We start from the raw sequence: 17,450 nt of genomic DNA on the forward strand, positions 1-17,450 counted from the left end.
AGCAGTCATGGGAGAGTGGACCATATTGGAGCGTCTCTTGGAGGCGGCAGTGCAGCAGCACTCGACGATGATCGGAAGGTAAGAGTTTAGTTCAAGTCATCAACCCCCGTGTCTGAACACATGCGTCGGTTAAAAAAAAAGAGTTTTTATGTCTTAGTGATTAATATAACGTTAACATCTATAAAAACGTCGGGTGGAGAGGTAGTTGAAATAAATGACAAATGAAAGTTCGCATCTACGGGTTCCCTCCCCCACATCTGCAAGTACTACAAAGTGACAAGTGACGCTATTTCAGTAGTGGACAGCATCCTTAACATTGTCATGAACAGACAAGAGAGCTCGCCATTGATAAGGAGTCTGATTTCTTTTCATCTCAGCAGCGCCAGCCCAAATAGTAATAAGTTCTGTTCTATAAATAGCCTTTGTTGTCCAATGGAGTTTTTCATCAAACCGACACTATAGGACTCGCAGTCGATGTCTGATTTTTTAGTCAAACGGTACATTTTCAAATTCACGGGCCACAATAACTATATTCAAATATTCAGAATATAATTTTGTTTCGTGTCGATATTCTGATGCAGTCTTGGATACAGACAAATGTAATTACCAATGCTTTTTAATTTAAAAAGCTCTGGCATAAACCTTACATTGGGTCATGATTTTATATCATTTGTTAAACATGGTATCATAATTTACCACGATATGTAATTTTTTTTTCTTCCCAAATGACTATTTGGGTCCCCCTGGAACCAACAAATTAATATTGATACAGTGTGCAGTATATAAAATGTTTACAAACTCCTTTTTTTTGGTCATATATATTTTAAAAAAAAATGAGACCAAGATTTCAAAAAAAAAATACTTTTTCCACCATTAATATGTACAATTCAAGTGAATAGGTTTTCATTTTTAGGAGAGGGGAAGTCAAAAATAAACACTCCAAATTATGTGAAAATGCGGTTGCGGAAAGATGCACACCATCTTCTGGGTGCGCATCATTTTCCAACTTCTTCCGCTATTCATGTGAACTGCACATCGAAAATGGAAATCATATCTAGACGGAAACTAAAACGAAACAACTGAGCACCTAAAGTATCGTGATTGCAAAAGTGTGCACACCTTCCTGTGTGGATGTGGCCAGTCGCATTCGGAGTCGGAGGGAACGAAACAACTTGTGGAGCAAGTGGCACAGTGCTCAGGGGGCACTTCCAACGAAGAGTGCAACCATGCTTACTTGCATGCTGTCGTTCATGTTACTCTTTGATGGGCTGCTATTGATAAGCAACACATGCTCAGATAGGTCAACACCCAGTGCAAAACAAAACAAAAAAATCAGGGATGTGAAAACATATGTGATAAAAGGCATTCAAGGACTCATCAAAAGGCAGGTGGCAACCCTTGGTTTTATTTCAATATTACTGTTCAGCCATACAGAAGAAGCAAGGTTGAATAGTTATTTGGGGATTGTAATTTAATTTTGATTATTACACTATACTTATTCTGACCCTTTATTTTTTTTTTTTGCAATCGTAAAAATACTCCATATAATTTAAAAAACTAATACTAAAACTAATACAAACAAAAGTAGAATAAAGCATTCAAAAAAAGCTCGAAATCTGTTCTAAAAACGAATAAAGCTAACTGAATGTAAAAAAAAAAAAAAAACCATCAAAGTCAAAGGAAAATAAAAACGAATTAAAAATCCCAAACTATTACAACCCTTGTTCTATCTGAAGAAAAAACAGCCCCAAAGCACGATGTTGCCACAGCCATGCACCATCCTTTTGACAAGGAAAGCCCATGAGAACAGCTGAACTTTATTTGGGAAGAAACAGGAGCACTTTTAAAGGTGCGCTGACTCCAATTTCATTTGGCAACAAAAACCTGTCATTCGAACAGGCAAACGTCAATTTCTTTTTTTCATCCACTCTCAATACAAACACACCATTTAAAGTATTAAAATGTATGGATAGAAATGTAGAGTGTGACCCCCAAAAAAAAGTCAATTATACAATATGTGTTGAATGACTATCTTTGTCTCCTCAGGATCCTGCTGACCGTGGTGGTGATTTTTCGCATTCTGATCGTGGCAATAGTTGGAGAGACAGTGTACAACGACGAGCAGTCCATGTTTGTATGTAACACCTTACAGCCAGGCTGTAACCAGGCTTGTTACGACAAAGCCTTCCCCATCTCTCACATCAGGTACTGGGTGTTCCAGATCATTATGGTCTGCTGCCCCAGCCTTTGCTTTATCACCTACTCTGTCCACCAGTCTGCCAAGCAGAAGGAGCGACGCTACTCCACAGTTTACCTCTCACTGGACAAGGAGCAGGACACGAAAAGAGACGACAGCAAGAAGATCAAGAACGCGATTGTTAATGGCGTGCTACAGAACACAGAGAACACCAGCAAGGAGGCAGAACCTGATTGCCTTGAGGTCAAGGACGCCCCCAGTTCAGTCATGCGTACGACTAAGTCCAAAATGAGAAGACAGGAAGGCATATCCAGGTTCTACATCATTCAGGTGGTGTTCAGAAACGCACTGGAGATCGGATTTCTTGTGGGTCAATATTTCCTTTATGGATTCAACGTCCCTGCCGTGTATGAGTGCGATCGATACCCTTGCATCAAAGACGTCGAGTGTTATGTTTCCAGGCCAACCGAGAAGACGGTGTTTTTGGTCTTCATGTTTGCAGTCAGTGGCATTTGTGTGGTGCTCAACTTAGCAGAGCTCAACCATCTCGGGTGGCGGAAGATCAAAGCTGCCGTTAGAGGAGTGCGAGCCAGGAGGAAGTCTATTTATGAAATCCGCAACAAAGACTTGCCAAGGATGAGTATGCCCAATTTTGGACGCACTCAATCCAGTGACTCTGCATATGTATAAATATGTGTAACACAGAAAAAAAAAAAAACACTGCAGGACAGCTGTGTAGAAACTAGAGTAACTTATATAATAAGCTGAAACAAATTACCAAAAAAAAAAACAAAAAAAAAAAAAACATACTTTAAGATGACAATTGATGGCATTATTCCCATGCCAACATGTTTCCCACACTTTCATATGACTTTTGTCTTGGACTGTACTGTGCCACGAGATGGCGGACATATCTCATCAATATTTGTCATAGTTGGACGTACGCATGTAAAAATGTCCTTTTTTTTTTCTTCTTCTTCTTCTTTGGGAACGAAATGGACATGAATGGCTTGAGCGGAATGATGAAGCTCTGCCGGTGATGGTTCCATATTTGTGAAGTGCATCTTAAAAATATATTTATAAACAAAACACAGTAAGGACAGACATTATACAGTATACATATTAGATGATGAATAGTTAGATTTAAAGGAAGTAATATTATATATATATATATCACACACACTTCTTTGCTCTGGACACCTTGGCTTGCACCACAGGCCTTATCTGGAGGTCTCCCTCCATTTTTTTAATGACACCTAAGCGCCATATTTATTTATTTATTTATTTATTTATTTATTTATTTATTTATTTATCAAGTGCCATACATGTACAGTATATTGTAAACACAGCATATTGGTATAACTTCTATCATACAATACACAATGTACAGTATATACGTATTCAGAAATGTCGATGACACATTTTGTGGTCAACCCACAAAATATTTTTTCAAAGGAGTCTGAATTAAAAACGGTCGCTTGGGTTTCCTCCAAGTACTTTGTTTTTCTCCCACGTTCCCCAAAAATATGCATGTTGGGGTTAAAACTAAAAAACTAAAGTGTCCAAGCGTTGGAATGATTGTATGAAGGATTGTTTGATGATGTGTTTGTGTGTTTACATTTGAAAATGGAAGAAAAATAATGATGTCGTGGGTTTTGATCATGGGTCAAAATTGTGTATTTTCAACGTATGTAATAAAAATGAGCCCTATGAACGATTAAAATGTGTTTGATTTTGGCATCATCTGACGAGATTGATTTGCAATTCAATGCTTTTGCCCGATTTCTATATTTTAATCACCTAAAATCTAATATCACCGCGATTTCATTTCTCAAACCTGCTTTTAATTTTCGCCTGAATTCTGAGTTGACAGACCCTTGACTCAAAAACTGGGCTCACTCAGGTTGAGAACAGCTCATCGGAACTAATTCAATCATGTCTGAGTACGCCACAAGAGTGAGAGCCAAAACTCTCCTCTGTCTTGAGCAACACTTTCTCTTGCGTTGAATTTATCATCGTGATAAATGGTGGTGGGTGAGCTCCGCTTGGACTTCCAAAAGGTCCTGGACGGTGCGGGGGTGTCCTGGTCGAGATGGGACAGTGCCTCTGAATTTGCAGACCAGGGTGGTAGTCCCCCTTTTAAAGTCATCAATATTTCCATCCATCCATTTTCTTCCGCTTCGGGTCACGGTGGCAGCAGCTTTAGCAGGGAAGCCCAGACTTCCCTCTCCCCAGCCACTTCTTCCAGCTCTTCCCGGGGGATCCCGAGGCGTTCCCATGCCAGCTGGGAGACATAGTCTCTCCAGCGTGTCCTGGGTCATCCCCTGGGCCTCCTGCCGGTGGGATATGCCCAGAACACCTCACCACGGAGGCATCCAGGAGGCATTCTCATCAGATGCCCAAGCCACCTCATCTGGCTCCTCTCGACGTGAAGGAGAAGCGGCTCGACTTGGAGCCCCTCCCGGATGACCGAGCTTCTCACCTTATTATAAGGGAGAGCCCAGACACCCTGCTGAGGAAACTCATTTCGGCTGCATGTATCCACGATCTCGTTCTTTCAGTAACAACCCATCGCTCATGACCATAGGTGAGGGTTGGAACGTAGATCGACCGGTAAATCGAGAGCCTCACCTTTTGGCTCAGCTCGTTTTTAGCCATGACAGACCGATAGCAAGTCTGCATCACAATTGACGCTGCAGTGATCCACCGTCAATCTCCCGCGCCCTCCTACCCTCACTCGTGAACGAGACCCCAAGATACTTAAAATCCTCCACTTGGGGCAAGACCTCATCTCCCAATATTCGTTTTGCTTATTTGAAAGTTAAGGATATTTTTTTCTTAACATGAAAGTGATTTGTCCCAATTATTAAATTATTCATAAATAAATAATGTTATAACATTATTACTGTTTTTATTGACCAAAATCTTTTTGCATTTTCGTCAACTAAAACTGGACGAAAACTACAGAAATGACTAAAATGTGACTGAGACTATTTTCTTTCAAAAGACTAAAACTAAGACTACAACTAAAATGGCTGCCATAAACAACATGCTTGGGTTTTACCCTTTCAGGGACGGCGGTTACTACAGTGGACATCTTATCCGGTTACAGGGTGAAAGAAAGGGTTAAATTCCTCACTGAAATGTCTGGCGAACTGCCAATCACAAAAATCCACGACTGAACAGAACACTGCTAAATATTGACGACATTTAGCTCGGACACTGAATTACACGTGATCTACACACAATGAGGTCTGAACTATTTGACATTAGTGTATTTCACGGGTCCATTAATCAAGCTCCCTTAATCCAGATTAAATATCCAGATGTTATGGCACAGAAGACTACAAGTGGATCGCAAAAAGAAGGTTGGTATTGGATCTATATGATTCTGACATGACGCGCCAGATGTCTGATTTGACAAGATTTTGCGTCACGAATCCGAATGTCAAGTGTTGGTTGAAACTGTTTCAAAGAGGGAAAGGCAAATTACAATCGTGGCTTCATTGTGAAAATCAGAAAGCCATCTGAATTAACTCTCAATTTAACTCAACTAAACTTGTAATCCCTTTTACGAGTACCAGTCAAGAGGCGAGCAGCAGCATTCTGGCCCAACTGGAGACGCTTCATGGAGGATTGAGTGACTCCAAAGTAAAGTGCATTACAGTAATCCAGACGGGATGTAACGAAGGCATGAATGAGTGTTTCAAAGTGCTCTTGAGAAAGGAGAGGCTTGACTTTCGCCAGCTGCCTAAGATGAAAGAAGCTGGATTTAACAACGGCACCAATTTAACTGTTTCAAATCTTGTCGAGTTGCTTCTCTCTTTGGCTACATTAGGACCACGCTCACATTTGACGTGACTGCATTCATAATAATCAATTGTCACATACCTACCTCATGTTTCTGTCTGCTTGGTAATAATTTATTTGGGAATGGAACGATTTTACATCTATTTCATTCAATTTTCTGGTTGAGACTAAATGTTCCACTTTCCAGTGCCTTTATAAATCAAATTTATTATGATGACTAAAGAAAAACAACACAACAACATTTATCAACACAAGACCACCCTAGAGTAGAAATTATGCTTCAACATACTCAGCGACAATAAAAACGTTCTCATTTATATCTCTTTTCCAATCATTCTGCTAAAATAACTGACCATCAAGTTCCCCATCCTGCGCTGAGCTCGATTTCGCCAGTCAAGCAACATTGTCCGTGAAGGCTTCACACCCCACCTATAAATGTGATTTTGCTGACGATGTTGCAAGGAGCAGTGGCCCCTTATAAGTGTCTCAGGGTCAAACAATAAAACGTTATCACTTCACTGCTAATCTCAGCAAATGTCTCTTTCCTCCGAACGGTAGGAAAAAGTATTTAGTTACAGTAACGGTATTGATGAAGCACCTGGGATAAAGTTAATAATAGTGAAAAGATTTTACATTGTATCCACTGACAAAGTCATTTGATGCACAAACAGATGAGGACAAGATTGATGTCGCGATCCATCAGAGGATAAATGGGTGGGTTCCCCTGCAACACATTCCACGCCAATGTGTCCCTGTGAACGTCCCTGACTGATGGTCCTGGAAAAGTCAGGGTCCTGCATAATCAGGTCCGGTTGGGTCTTAAGTGCTAGAGCAAGTATTTGGCTGTGTTCACAGAGGTGTCATGTTGGCTCATATGGTCACAGTTCGAAAACGAACTGAAAAACGATCAGATCTCACGAACGTAGACACCAAACAAAAAGCGCAACAAAAATATTCATTCACAAAAAAGCCCACCGACAAAGTATGAACAGAAATCGATGGTTAACAATAACGGACATTAACACAAAACACTTGCAACAGGCAAGGAAATAATTAGCCTGAGAATACCAAATGAAATGACAAGAGTCCAGTTTACTCGACAAAAGAAAAGTAAGATCAAATAACTAAACAAAGACTATACTTTCAAAAACGTGGAACTAAGAGAACAAGAACGACGATGACGAGAGCGAGAGATCTAGAATACAAACACTTGAGCAAGAGCAGCAACAAGGTCCAATAATCTGACCATCTTAAATACATGGCTAATGATCATGGGCAGCAGGTGAGCACACTGAAGGAAAGGCCCACCTCTGCCACCTGCTGGACACACAAAAACAGGATCATGACATATATGACTGAGTGTCTCGATCTGACTATGATCCTGATTTAATATCTACACTATCTGCTTTGAGTCATGATATGACTGCTCAGCTTTGCTATTTGGACAAGCCTGGATACAATCGATTGTCTGAGATGCATATCTATTCTACTTCGAGTCTTGTTGGTGTGTGTTTTCAGCCCAAACCGTTTTAATTTGACCTGTTTGATACTGATCTTCATCAGATCTAGTATATATATTTCCTCATGTGATAAAAGATACGGTACAATCGAATAACAACAAACCACATGCGATCGTCCACTTGCTGTAGACTGTAAATTTCCCCAGTGTGGGACATATAAGGATATCTTATCTTGTCTTATCTTATCTTACTTCTTGCAGTGTCGTAGACGCTCGTGTTTGGAAATAGTGCGATTTGCTTCAGTAGATTGAATGTGTTTTTCAGGGCCTCAGTTTAGGTGAGGGTATAAATATACAGTGCGAGAATTATTTTTTTTAATTTATTGATTTATTGATTTATTATTTACATATGCAGTCAAACCTCGGTTTTCGAACATCTCGGTTCTCAACTAATTCGGTTTTCAACCAAAAGTTTCGAGTTTTTTATGCCTCGGAAGACGAACATATTTCGGTTCCCGAACGAACTGTGCGTACTTGAATGCACCATTTGACTCCTCTCGCCTTCCTTACACGAGGAAGTGACGCTTCCTTGTGTTGCTTTCCATTGTGAACAGACGTGTTCAGTAAACATTTTTATTTTAAAAAGAGCGTGGTTTCAGTTTTCGAACAATTTCGGTTTTCGAACAGCCTTCTGGAACATTATTATTATTTTGTGTTTGTTTTTAATTCAAGAACAGGCCACCAAAGCAAACGAACAAGGTCGAGGGAATATTTGACAAAATGGTTCATGTTCACATCCAGCTATTCTAGATGCCGTACTCGTCTGTGTCCTGTTCACGCACTGGTGTTGTGTGTCGTGTATTTGTTCATCTGTTTGCCTCGCTTTGTCCTCATTTCACCGTCACCGCATGTGACATCACTAGTCACGCCGCTGATGCACTGGTTTGGAGGTCACTTCTCGATGTGACAGACTGTCGCAATGTTGAAATATCTATTGTGACACGCCAGGGTGCAATATGCTGACACCTGGATGTGTCCACTAAAAACACCCACTTTACCAAAACCAAAGAAGCCCAGTGAATCATAATGGCTTTCAGTAACCTGCTGTTTGTCTCTTCCTGAGTGCAAAGTTGTTGTTTTTTTTTTTACTCTCGGTCTCAAAGGTCGGTTAGCATGTGGTCATCTCACAATATTTGGGTTGAACCCTTCACCCCTTCATGCACCCTTTAACCTGATAACATGAAAAGCTGAGGTTGAACCCTTCACCCCTTCATGCATCCTTTAACCTGATACCATGATAAGCTGTCCACTATCGTAACCGCTGTCCCGGAAAGGGTTAATATCAATATGTACTATAGTAACCGCTGTCCCGGAAAGGGTTAATATCAATATGTATCAGCAAGATAGGCCGGAATGTCAGCTTTGTATCTTTCAGATCGGTCGCTTTCACCACACTAGTTCAGATTATGTGAAGTACAGTTAGAGGCAAAAGATTGAGGGTCTGCTTCGTTGAGTTCTGCTCTGCTTGTGCGTTCATGCTGACTTATGACACGCAAGGATTTATATTTTTATTTTTTGGGTGATGTCATAAGGCTTCGTCAGCACTTCATGACAGGCAGCAGGCCGCGAAGCATATTTACAAACCGTGAATGTTGAGCTGACACGTTTCCTGCTGTCATTTGTAGTATGTAGAGGCTTGCGTGCCAATGCCGTTGCAATCTACTTTTGTTGCTGCTCATTCTCACTGCCTTGTGTTGTCAACGTCCTGACAGCATTTGGGAAATGTATGTTGCTTTGTATTCTATATTTCGAACCAATATTCTTGATGTCAGAAGCGGTGGCGCCGCCAGACACCTTTTACTGAGTATTAATGAGCTGTGCCCCAGTATCAGGTGTGGGCTGTGTGGTGTGGCCCTAGCGGGAAGAAAAACAAAAATTGCTGCGCAGTTGTTCATATGTCGCAGAGGGCAACAGCGTTTCCCTACATCCATGAATTAGCGACCCGTTCTCGACGGACGCTTTCTTCCCCTCTCCTACCTCCTTGCGTCTTCTCCCCAGCTTGTGTGTTGAGCGACGCTGGCAGGTGGTCCCCGAATCCGAGAGACAGCTGATATTGTTCTATATCAACTACACGACTCTTAAAAAGTCATTTGCGATGAAACATTGGGCGTCAGATATAAGTTTATCCTGTTCTTTTGAGAATGATGCATTTGCTGTCAAATGCTAAAATTTATACCAACCAGATTGATCGATCGACCCAAACCTGTATTAATTTATTTGGGATAAAAAGATATGACATAATATCGCCAGGAATTTCCTGGTAGAGGCTAAATCTTATATTAAACCAACATGAGACATTGGAGTTATTATTGCGAATGGCTGTTCATTATTCCATACAGTGTTTTAATTGGCATACACAGTCGTCAACTTTACATGAACATGTTAAAGCAAAGATAGCATAGTCTTTTCTCATTTCTTCAAGGTGCTATAAAGATTTTTGGAAAACAATAGCAACTCTGTTCAAATAAAAATACAGTAATCCCTCTTTTATTGCGGTTCATGGGGACCAAAACCACCCGCAACAAACAAAAATCCGCGAAGTAGCGTCCAATTAACATAAACAGGTAAAAAAAAAAAATATATGTTTTTTTTTTTAAGTCCGCAAACGGTCCGCGAGAAGCTGCAAAACAACAGCGAGTCACATAGAGCAACATATACAGTACTGTACTCCATGTATATTAAAATAATAATAATAATAATAATAATAATAATATATATATTTTTTTACATGTTTGAAAAAATCCGCGATGCACTGAACCCGCGATCAACGAACCGCAAAGTAGCGAGGGATCACTGTAGTACTTTACTACGTTTGTACACATGCTAGCCATGCTAGCTAGCACTGCCAAGGCACCCTTGTACGCAGCTTTCACTGGAGTGCGGAACACTGGGCATACTATGCCTTTTGAGGTCTCGTAATGTGGTGGTTGGAGAGGGGGTGATGGTCGCCAACCTTTTTTTTCTGCCACGGACCAGTTCATGGTCTGACATTTTGTCGACCATCCAACAATTGAGGCACATATGCTCCGATACAGAACTTTAAAAATAATATATCTCTGCCACCTGGTTTGCAGACCAATACGGAAGAGGGCCTGTGCACCAGTTGAGCTTTCTACCAAGCAACACCCCTGGTCAGCAGGTACAGAAATATGTTATTTGAGGTTTCATGACATTTGATCCATGCTAGGTACTACCAACATATGAGCAGATTTGGCTAATGAAGCCAAATTAAGAAAACATTGGTTATGGAGGATGTAATCTTTTGTGATACAATGTGACACAAAATTAATGTGTCATGATGAAACATGAATAAAATGACTCGAAGCTGCTTTTGGGTGAAATTTCACTCACAACAGATTTGGTCCTTGTTTTATGTGGCTCAGTCCCCCGATGGAGAGACCATTAGGCATATTTGAGATTGGGTTATTCAAATCAGAGAGTTGTGTCTGGTCTATTTAATCACATAGCAGCCAGCAGCATGTGTGGATTATAGGATTTACAGCTGCCTCTCATTCTCTGTGTTTTTCAGGTGAAGTAGGCCAGTGGTTCAGGACATCCACAGGATAAAGCTGCTCACGGAGCAGAGTGAACCTTATACTGCTGCTGAAAAAAAAGTTATATTTTTATATGATATGGCAACAATGAGACAGAAAATCTTTCGAAACACTCAAAGATGCTTGACAGAAACAAAAACAGATACTTTTGAAGATGACTCAGAAATAACATACCGTATTTTTCGCGCTATAAGGCGCATCTCAAAGCATTCAATTTTCCCAAAAGCTGACCGTGCGCCTTATATAATGGTGTTACAGTCTCTTTATATTCCCCATTGAACTGCTTCCCTGTTAGTGTTCCGATGTCATCTAGTGGTGATTGTTAGCATTTGTAACATAAAAGGGTAACACAAATGGCATTACAAAACAATAGATGAAAGGCAAAAGTTATGAAGACAATTGATTCAACGAAAAGGCACACAAGCCTCGTGGGCTCACATCCACAAGTGGCTAATTATCCTTATAAATCTTGCTTGTCTCCTTCTCCTTCGTTTAGTCAGTAGTTAGCAGTGCTTTTGGGATTATTTTTGTTTCATAATGGCTACGCAGAGCTCACAAAGTAGTTGTTTGTTTGAGTGTGTGTTGGAGAATGCACATGCCAATTCGTGTCCGGCAGAACCCTTTTAGGTTACAATTGATTCCTGCTCATAATCACCACTATCGGAACACGAACAGGGAAACTACTCAATGGGGACTATAGAGACTAACACCATATATAAGGCGGATCGGATTATAGGGCGCACTGTTGCCTTTTGGGAAAATTGAATGCTTTTAGGTGCGCCTTATAGTGCAGAAAATATGATATGCAGTTCACACATCCTTCGACGTAGTTTTGTGTTGCAGAAACCCCAAGATTTGTTTTACATTACATTTTCTTTACATTGTAAATTTGCCTCAAAATGGAAACTTTCCTTCACCTACTGGGGCGGTGGGGGCCGGCGGGGTACCTGACTGATTCTCACCAAAATTTATGTGGGGTAGGATAAAAAAATAAAAATAAAAAAATACAATCATGAGTGTCTGACAATATTTGAAACGAAACTCGCAATAGTTTGAACGGTTTTAATGGAATGACTCACTTGTGTTTATCTCCAAGTAAGTTCATTATCTTAACTGAATAACAAAAACAATGTTTGTAGGGTTTTTTTAACCATATGGAGCAGTTTTAGTAAGATGTGAAAATGCTGATACTGATATTTCCTGACTGTTGAGTACAACAACAGACTGGCATGTCAGGACCGTTGTCCGTCTGGAAGCATGCATGAGGGAGTAAGGGCACCACATCCAGTTTGGCTCTTAGTTTACATTTTGGGTTGTCCAAGGTCAGGCTTCAAGGTAGAGCAGTCATATTTGAATCCGAGGACCTGCTTATAACAAAATACTAAGCAGCAGGAACTCTTAAAAACACCCAGAACAGTGGTGTCAGTGCTCTGCCACATGGGTGTCATAATCTTTGCACTTTTCAGAGTAATTTCCTTGCAGAGGGCATGTTGAGAAAAACTGCCTTGACAGTTGCTTGTATCCAAATAATTGGACTTCTAAAATGGAATTTTAGATTTTAGCAAATGTGTTTTTTTTTTAACTTATTTTCCTCTATTTGTGAAATTGTGAGCAAGCCAATCTGAATTTTGACAGATTGTGACTTCACAAACCGGGCACAGGTCTCCAAAAGTCTGCAATAACACCAGAAAATGTAACAGTGGGCTGAATATTTGTGATATATTATTACAAAGTTGCAAAGATGGCAACTGGACTGGCCTTACACACCAATCTGACAAATTATTATTCATAGCCTACAGAAAGCACTTACCGTATTTTCCACACTAAAAGGCGCACTGGATTATGAGGCGCACCTTCAATGAATGGCCTATTTTGTAATTTTTGGGCACACCACATTATAAGACGCAATCTACAATGCATCCACTAGATGACGCTTCGCTCAAGGAAACGCCAACCGAGCGATCAGATGTCAGTAAAACTTATGGAGCAAAGCAGCGACACAGTTCACTGAACCGACAGCAAGTTATAACATTGACTCGTTAACGTTGAACTCTCTTGCCGCTGCTCTATTTCCGTGTTCAACCGTGTAACCGATCGCCTTAAGTTTGAACTCTGCGTTGTCAGCATGTCTCGAGCAAGGAGCCATTTTGGGGTTGACATATTACCGTAATCGCCATACACAAGGCGTATCAGATTTTAAGGCGCGCTGTGAGCTTTTAAGAAAACTGAAGACTTTTTGGTGCGCCTTATAGTGCGGAAAATACGGTACATAAAACTGATTTCATAAATTTTTTATTTACCTGACATTTTTTTTTGCAAACTGCTGTTGTTTTCGTCATAGGGTCATATACTGTCTGTTGCTTTGACAAGTTTTACCCGGCTACTTTTGGCAAGTATTGCCATAATTTGGGTTGGCTACCCTTATAATGTATCAAAAAGCAACAGTATTTACCATATTGGCCCGAATATAAGACGGTGTTTTTTGCATTGAAATAAGACTGCAAAAGTGGGGGTCGTCTTATATTCGGGGTCTAGACATTATAGCCATTCACGACGCTAGATGGCGCCAGATATCAATGAAGCGAATGCTGAACTTGACTCCCCAGACCAAAGTGAACCCCTGCCACGAAGAATAACAATAAAAATAGCGGTAGCACGAAGAAGAAAAATAAAAAACAGCGGTAAGAAAGAAAAGAGAAGAAAATAATAGAATAGATAACAGAAAATGGAGAAAGTTAGCGACAATCTGGAGAAAAGTGGGTCGAAGATCGGCCAGGTTAACCGGCTGCTGAGGAGAAGTTATGATGTAATTTACATTTCAAAAACCAGAAACCGTTCATTTACGAATGTGATTGCACTTTAGTTTCCATATTTAAATGTTCAGATATTAAGATTTCAATAAGGCAAAATAACAGGCTTTTTGTCTCAAATATATTGTTATAATCATTTTTTTCAGATGTACTGTAATTATTTTCTGTATAAAAATTAATTTGGTGTTCAAAAAGTCTTTTTTCAAACTTGAGTCTTGAAAAAGAGGGGGTCGTCGTATAATCAGGGCCGTCTTACATTCGGGCCAATACGGTAGTTATTCAATCGTTTATTGCCAAGCAAAATGGAAAAATATTTCTCTATCGTTCACTATGGACACAATAGCCCTCCCTCCTGTCTCTTATTTCCATTTTATAGTAATAATAATCATAATAATAATAATAATACATTTTATTTGTGGGCGCCTTTCTAAGCACTCAAGGACACCTTACAACAAGCAGTTAAAAACACAGAAACAATATTAAAAACAACATCAAATAAAATAAGATAAAATAAAACAAAATAGAGATCAATCAAGCCCAGGGGTGGGCAAACGTTTTGACCATTTCTTTCCTTCATGGGTGAGGAGACTGATGGCAACGAGCATCTAAATATTCATTTGAGTGTTTTATTAAACAAAGTCATCAACTTAAATAGGCGTGCCCCTTGTTCAATTGTCAGGACCTGTGAACAGCTTGCAGGTCATTTGTTGTGAAGCAGATTGCATGGCTTGCCAGGTAATGAAGCAGAGCGCTAACCTCCAGCCCATATGGCCTTGTTTGAGTTGCCCATTTCTCAACAGCCCGTCTCTCTGAAACCTTGTCCTGCCCGTGAACCACCTCGACTCAAACATCATCGTACCTTCCTTCTTTCGTAACACACACCCATACACAAGAACACACATGCGCGCACACCATTGTAACTGCACACACCTAATGATATGGCAGTTTGGGCTATTGACAAAGAGAGCATTCTCTATATTATTATAATGAACACTGGGAAACACTACTTTCTAATTTATTCTTTGTAAAGTGCAATATCTGAAAATCGGTACTTAAATGTTAGATGAGGTCTACTTTAGTGACCATGTTCAGTTTTATGAATGCGACAGCGCTTGTACGAAGTTTTCCACACGTAACTTTGCTGCTTTTGCTTACACTTTGCTACTCCTACTTTCTTTCACACGACCTGTCATGATCCTGTTCTTGCGTGTCTCCACCAGATGGCAGTGGAGGGGATTTCCCTCCAGCGTGCACACCTGCTGCCAATTTGATCATCAAGTTAAGCCATGTATTTAAGGAATTCCCATGCGCCAAGTCTCCGTCGGATTATTGACCTAGTTGCTGCCCTTGCTCAAGTGTTGTTTCGTAGAACCTCTCGATCTCATCATTGCCTTTTTTACTCTCTAGTTTTGTCACTGTGGCTAACATTCCGAGAAATGAAGGAAACCCTCAGTCAATTCAAATATCAATGTGTGGTGCCTTCAACATCGCAAATTAGCCTTGACAAATAGAGCCAAACCAAGACAGATAAAAGCAACTTAAATACGTCACATTTGTAAAAAAACGTATGAATTAAAATGTTAAAATATTCAGTTTATCCTTCCTGTCATATCCTTTCACTCACTGTACATGTGGCCTTAATCCTCCAGTGTCACACAGCACTCCGAGTTGACCCACATGTTTTGTTTCCTGATCACAATAAGCTGATATTCGCACATTTTTCTCACCTGGTGATTTGCACAAGCAAGAGCTGCATCATGTGTGGTACATTTCCTTTCATACATCTCCTTTATTGTATATTTATTGTATTAATGAGCAGTTTAGCTGCCTTTCCTGTTGACAAACACATCGAAGGCTCCAGATGTTTACTGACAGATGTCACTCGCATGCAACCATTAACTCACTGCAATGCAAATAAGCTTTGCTGTGGTTTACAGTGGGCCTGCAAAGTGAGGTTGCTTAAATCTTAATGCCTATTCGCTGCAATAAATAAACCTACGAGATTTCATGCATGGTATGCCCCAGGGGCCCGCAACCAAAGAAAGTGTTATCGAAACACTGTAAACAAATAATTCTCGAAAATTCCACTGATGTAAAAACACAGGAAAGGCAGAATGAGCAAAAAATAAACTCTCCTCTTCCACAGAGAAGCCAGAGTCATAGTTTTGAATGAGCACATTGTCAGGTTTCCGTAAAGAATTGGACTCCAGAACTTGGAAAGAATTTATCAAAAAAAACGACTGACAAAGTTCAACAAAGAACGCTGGTACAATGCCAGGAAAAGAAGACAACCAAAAACGCTTGCAAAAAAGGCAAGCATAAAAACATACGGAAATTGCTTGTCAATAAATAGACAAAACGAAATCAACAAACGCATACAATACAAAAACTGTGACTCTAACTTCAACGAAAAACTACTTACAAAGGCAAGTGCAGAAAACCTGGGGGGAACAAAAATGGAGAGCAAGAACATGTAGCATCTAGACCAAAGGTGGGCAAACTACGGCCCGTGGGCCGGATCTGGCCCGTTGGTCTTTTTAATCCGGCCCGCCGAAGGTTGGTACACAATTAAGGTTCGATGTGAATGATTGCATTTATTTCATTTGGACTTATAATGACAGGCATTTCAACGCCAGGTGGCGCAGTTACTTGAAGTTGCAGAGCACAGGGAGGGAGGGGGAGAAATCTGATCTACCACCTGCAGACCTCTCTCGAACGGAAATTCCCGGAACCCGGTAAAAAAAAAAAAAAACACGTAGGCATTAAACTTTCTACTACTATATTACATTAACGATCGATTCATAACAACGGAAGTTCCGGAAGCCATACGGAAGCCCGCAGTAGCGCCAACTCCAGCAGCTCCCGCTCGATACGACGGAATAAGTGTGTCCGTGCCGCCGCTATTTTCTATCATTGGATCCAAAACGGTGACATGCAAGTGATTCTTGACTGCAGTGAGTTTGACTGGAATTGCGAAAGTTTTGAATTTCATTCATTTACATTTACGTCCTGTTGATCATGGCATCCAAATGAAGAGGAACCGTATTGATCGGTGAAGAGAAAGTGATATGTATCTGATTAAACGAAGTGGGTTACAAAGTACGAAACAATCAGGAGACGCTTGGAGCCGGAAAGACTCAAATCTATGAGACTTTGAAAATAATAGGAAAAAAATTAATGGAAAAAAAGTATTTGGCAAGTTGTTGTACATTATAGATTTTACTGGTGCAATTTCTAGCATGTGATTGATTTATTAGGTCTTTTATTTGTCAATAATTACCATGAACCATAACGTAGTGCTTCGATGCAGGTATGCAACTACTGTCCTGTGCTGCTTTGCTGAAATAATCGCTCAAAGAATCCTCAATGGAAAATGATATTTCATCATGCACCAAGATGCATAAGTGGGTCAAAAATGACTCGAAAAGTCATTTTCTTGCGATATGTTTGGAATTAAAAATGTACATATTTTGACTTCAGGTATTCATCAAATTAAAAAAACAAAACAAAACATGTTTTTGAAATTCTTCCATTTAAATTTTACCTTTATGGAATTTTAG

General features: G+C 40.1%; 1 protein-coding gene across 2 annotated transcripts in view; it reads left to right on the plus strand.

The window, feature by feature from the left end:
- Positions 1-2,915, plus strand: part of gjd2b (gap junction protein delta 2b) — a 3,700-nt gene extending 785 nt beyond the window's left edge. The window contains exons 1-2 of one of the 2 annotated variants that reach the window (XM_019871564.1): positions 7-78; positions 2,047-2,915. In XM_019871564.1, the coding sequence (XP_019727123.1) occupies positions 8-78; positions 2,047-2,887 (912 nt within the window). In that variant the 5' untranslated portion in view covers position 7 and the 3' untranslated portion in view covers positions 2,888-2,915. Of the gene's footprint in view, positions 1-6; positions 79-2,046 lie in introns of those variants that run through there. The other variant, XM_019871566.1, reaches the window with a different exon arrangement.
- The last annotated feature ends 14,535 nt before the right edge of the window (positions 2,916-17,450 follow it).

The sequence above is a fragment of the Hippocampus comes genome, unplaced genomic scaffold, assembly GCF_001891065.2.
Source record: "Hippocampus comes isolate QL1 unplaced genomic scaffold, H_comes_QL1_v1.1 scaffold100, whole genome shotgun sequence".
In the NCBI taxonomy this organism is placed as follows: Eukaryota; Metazoa; Chordata; class Actinopteri; order Syngnathiformes; family Syngnathidae; genus Hippocampus; species Hippocampus comes.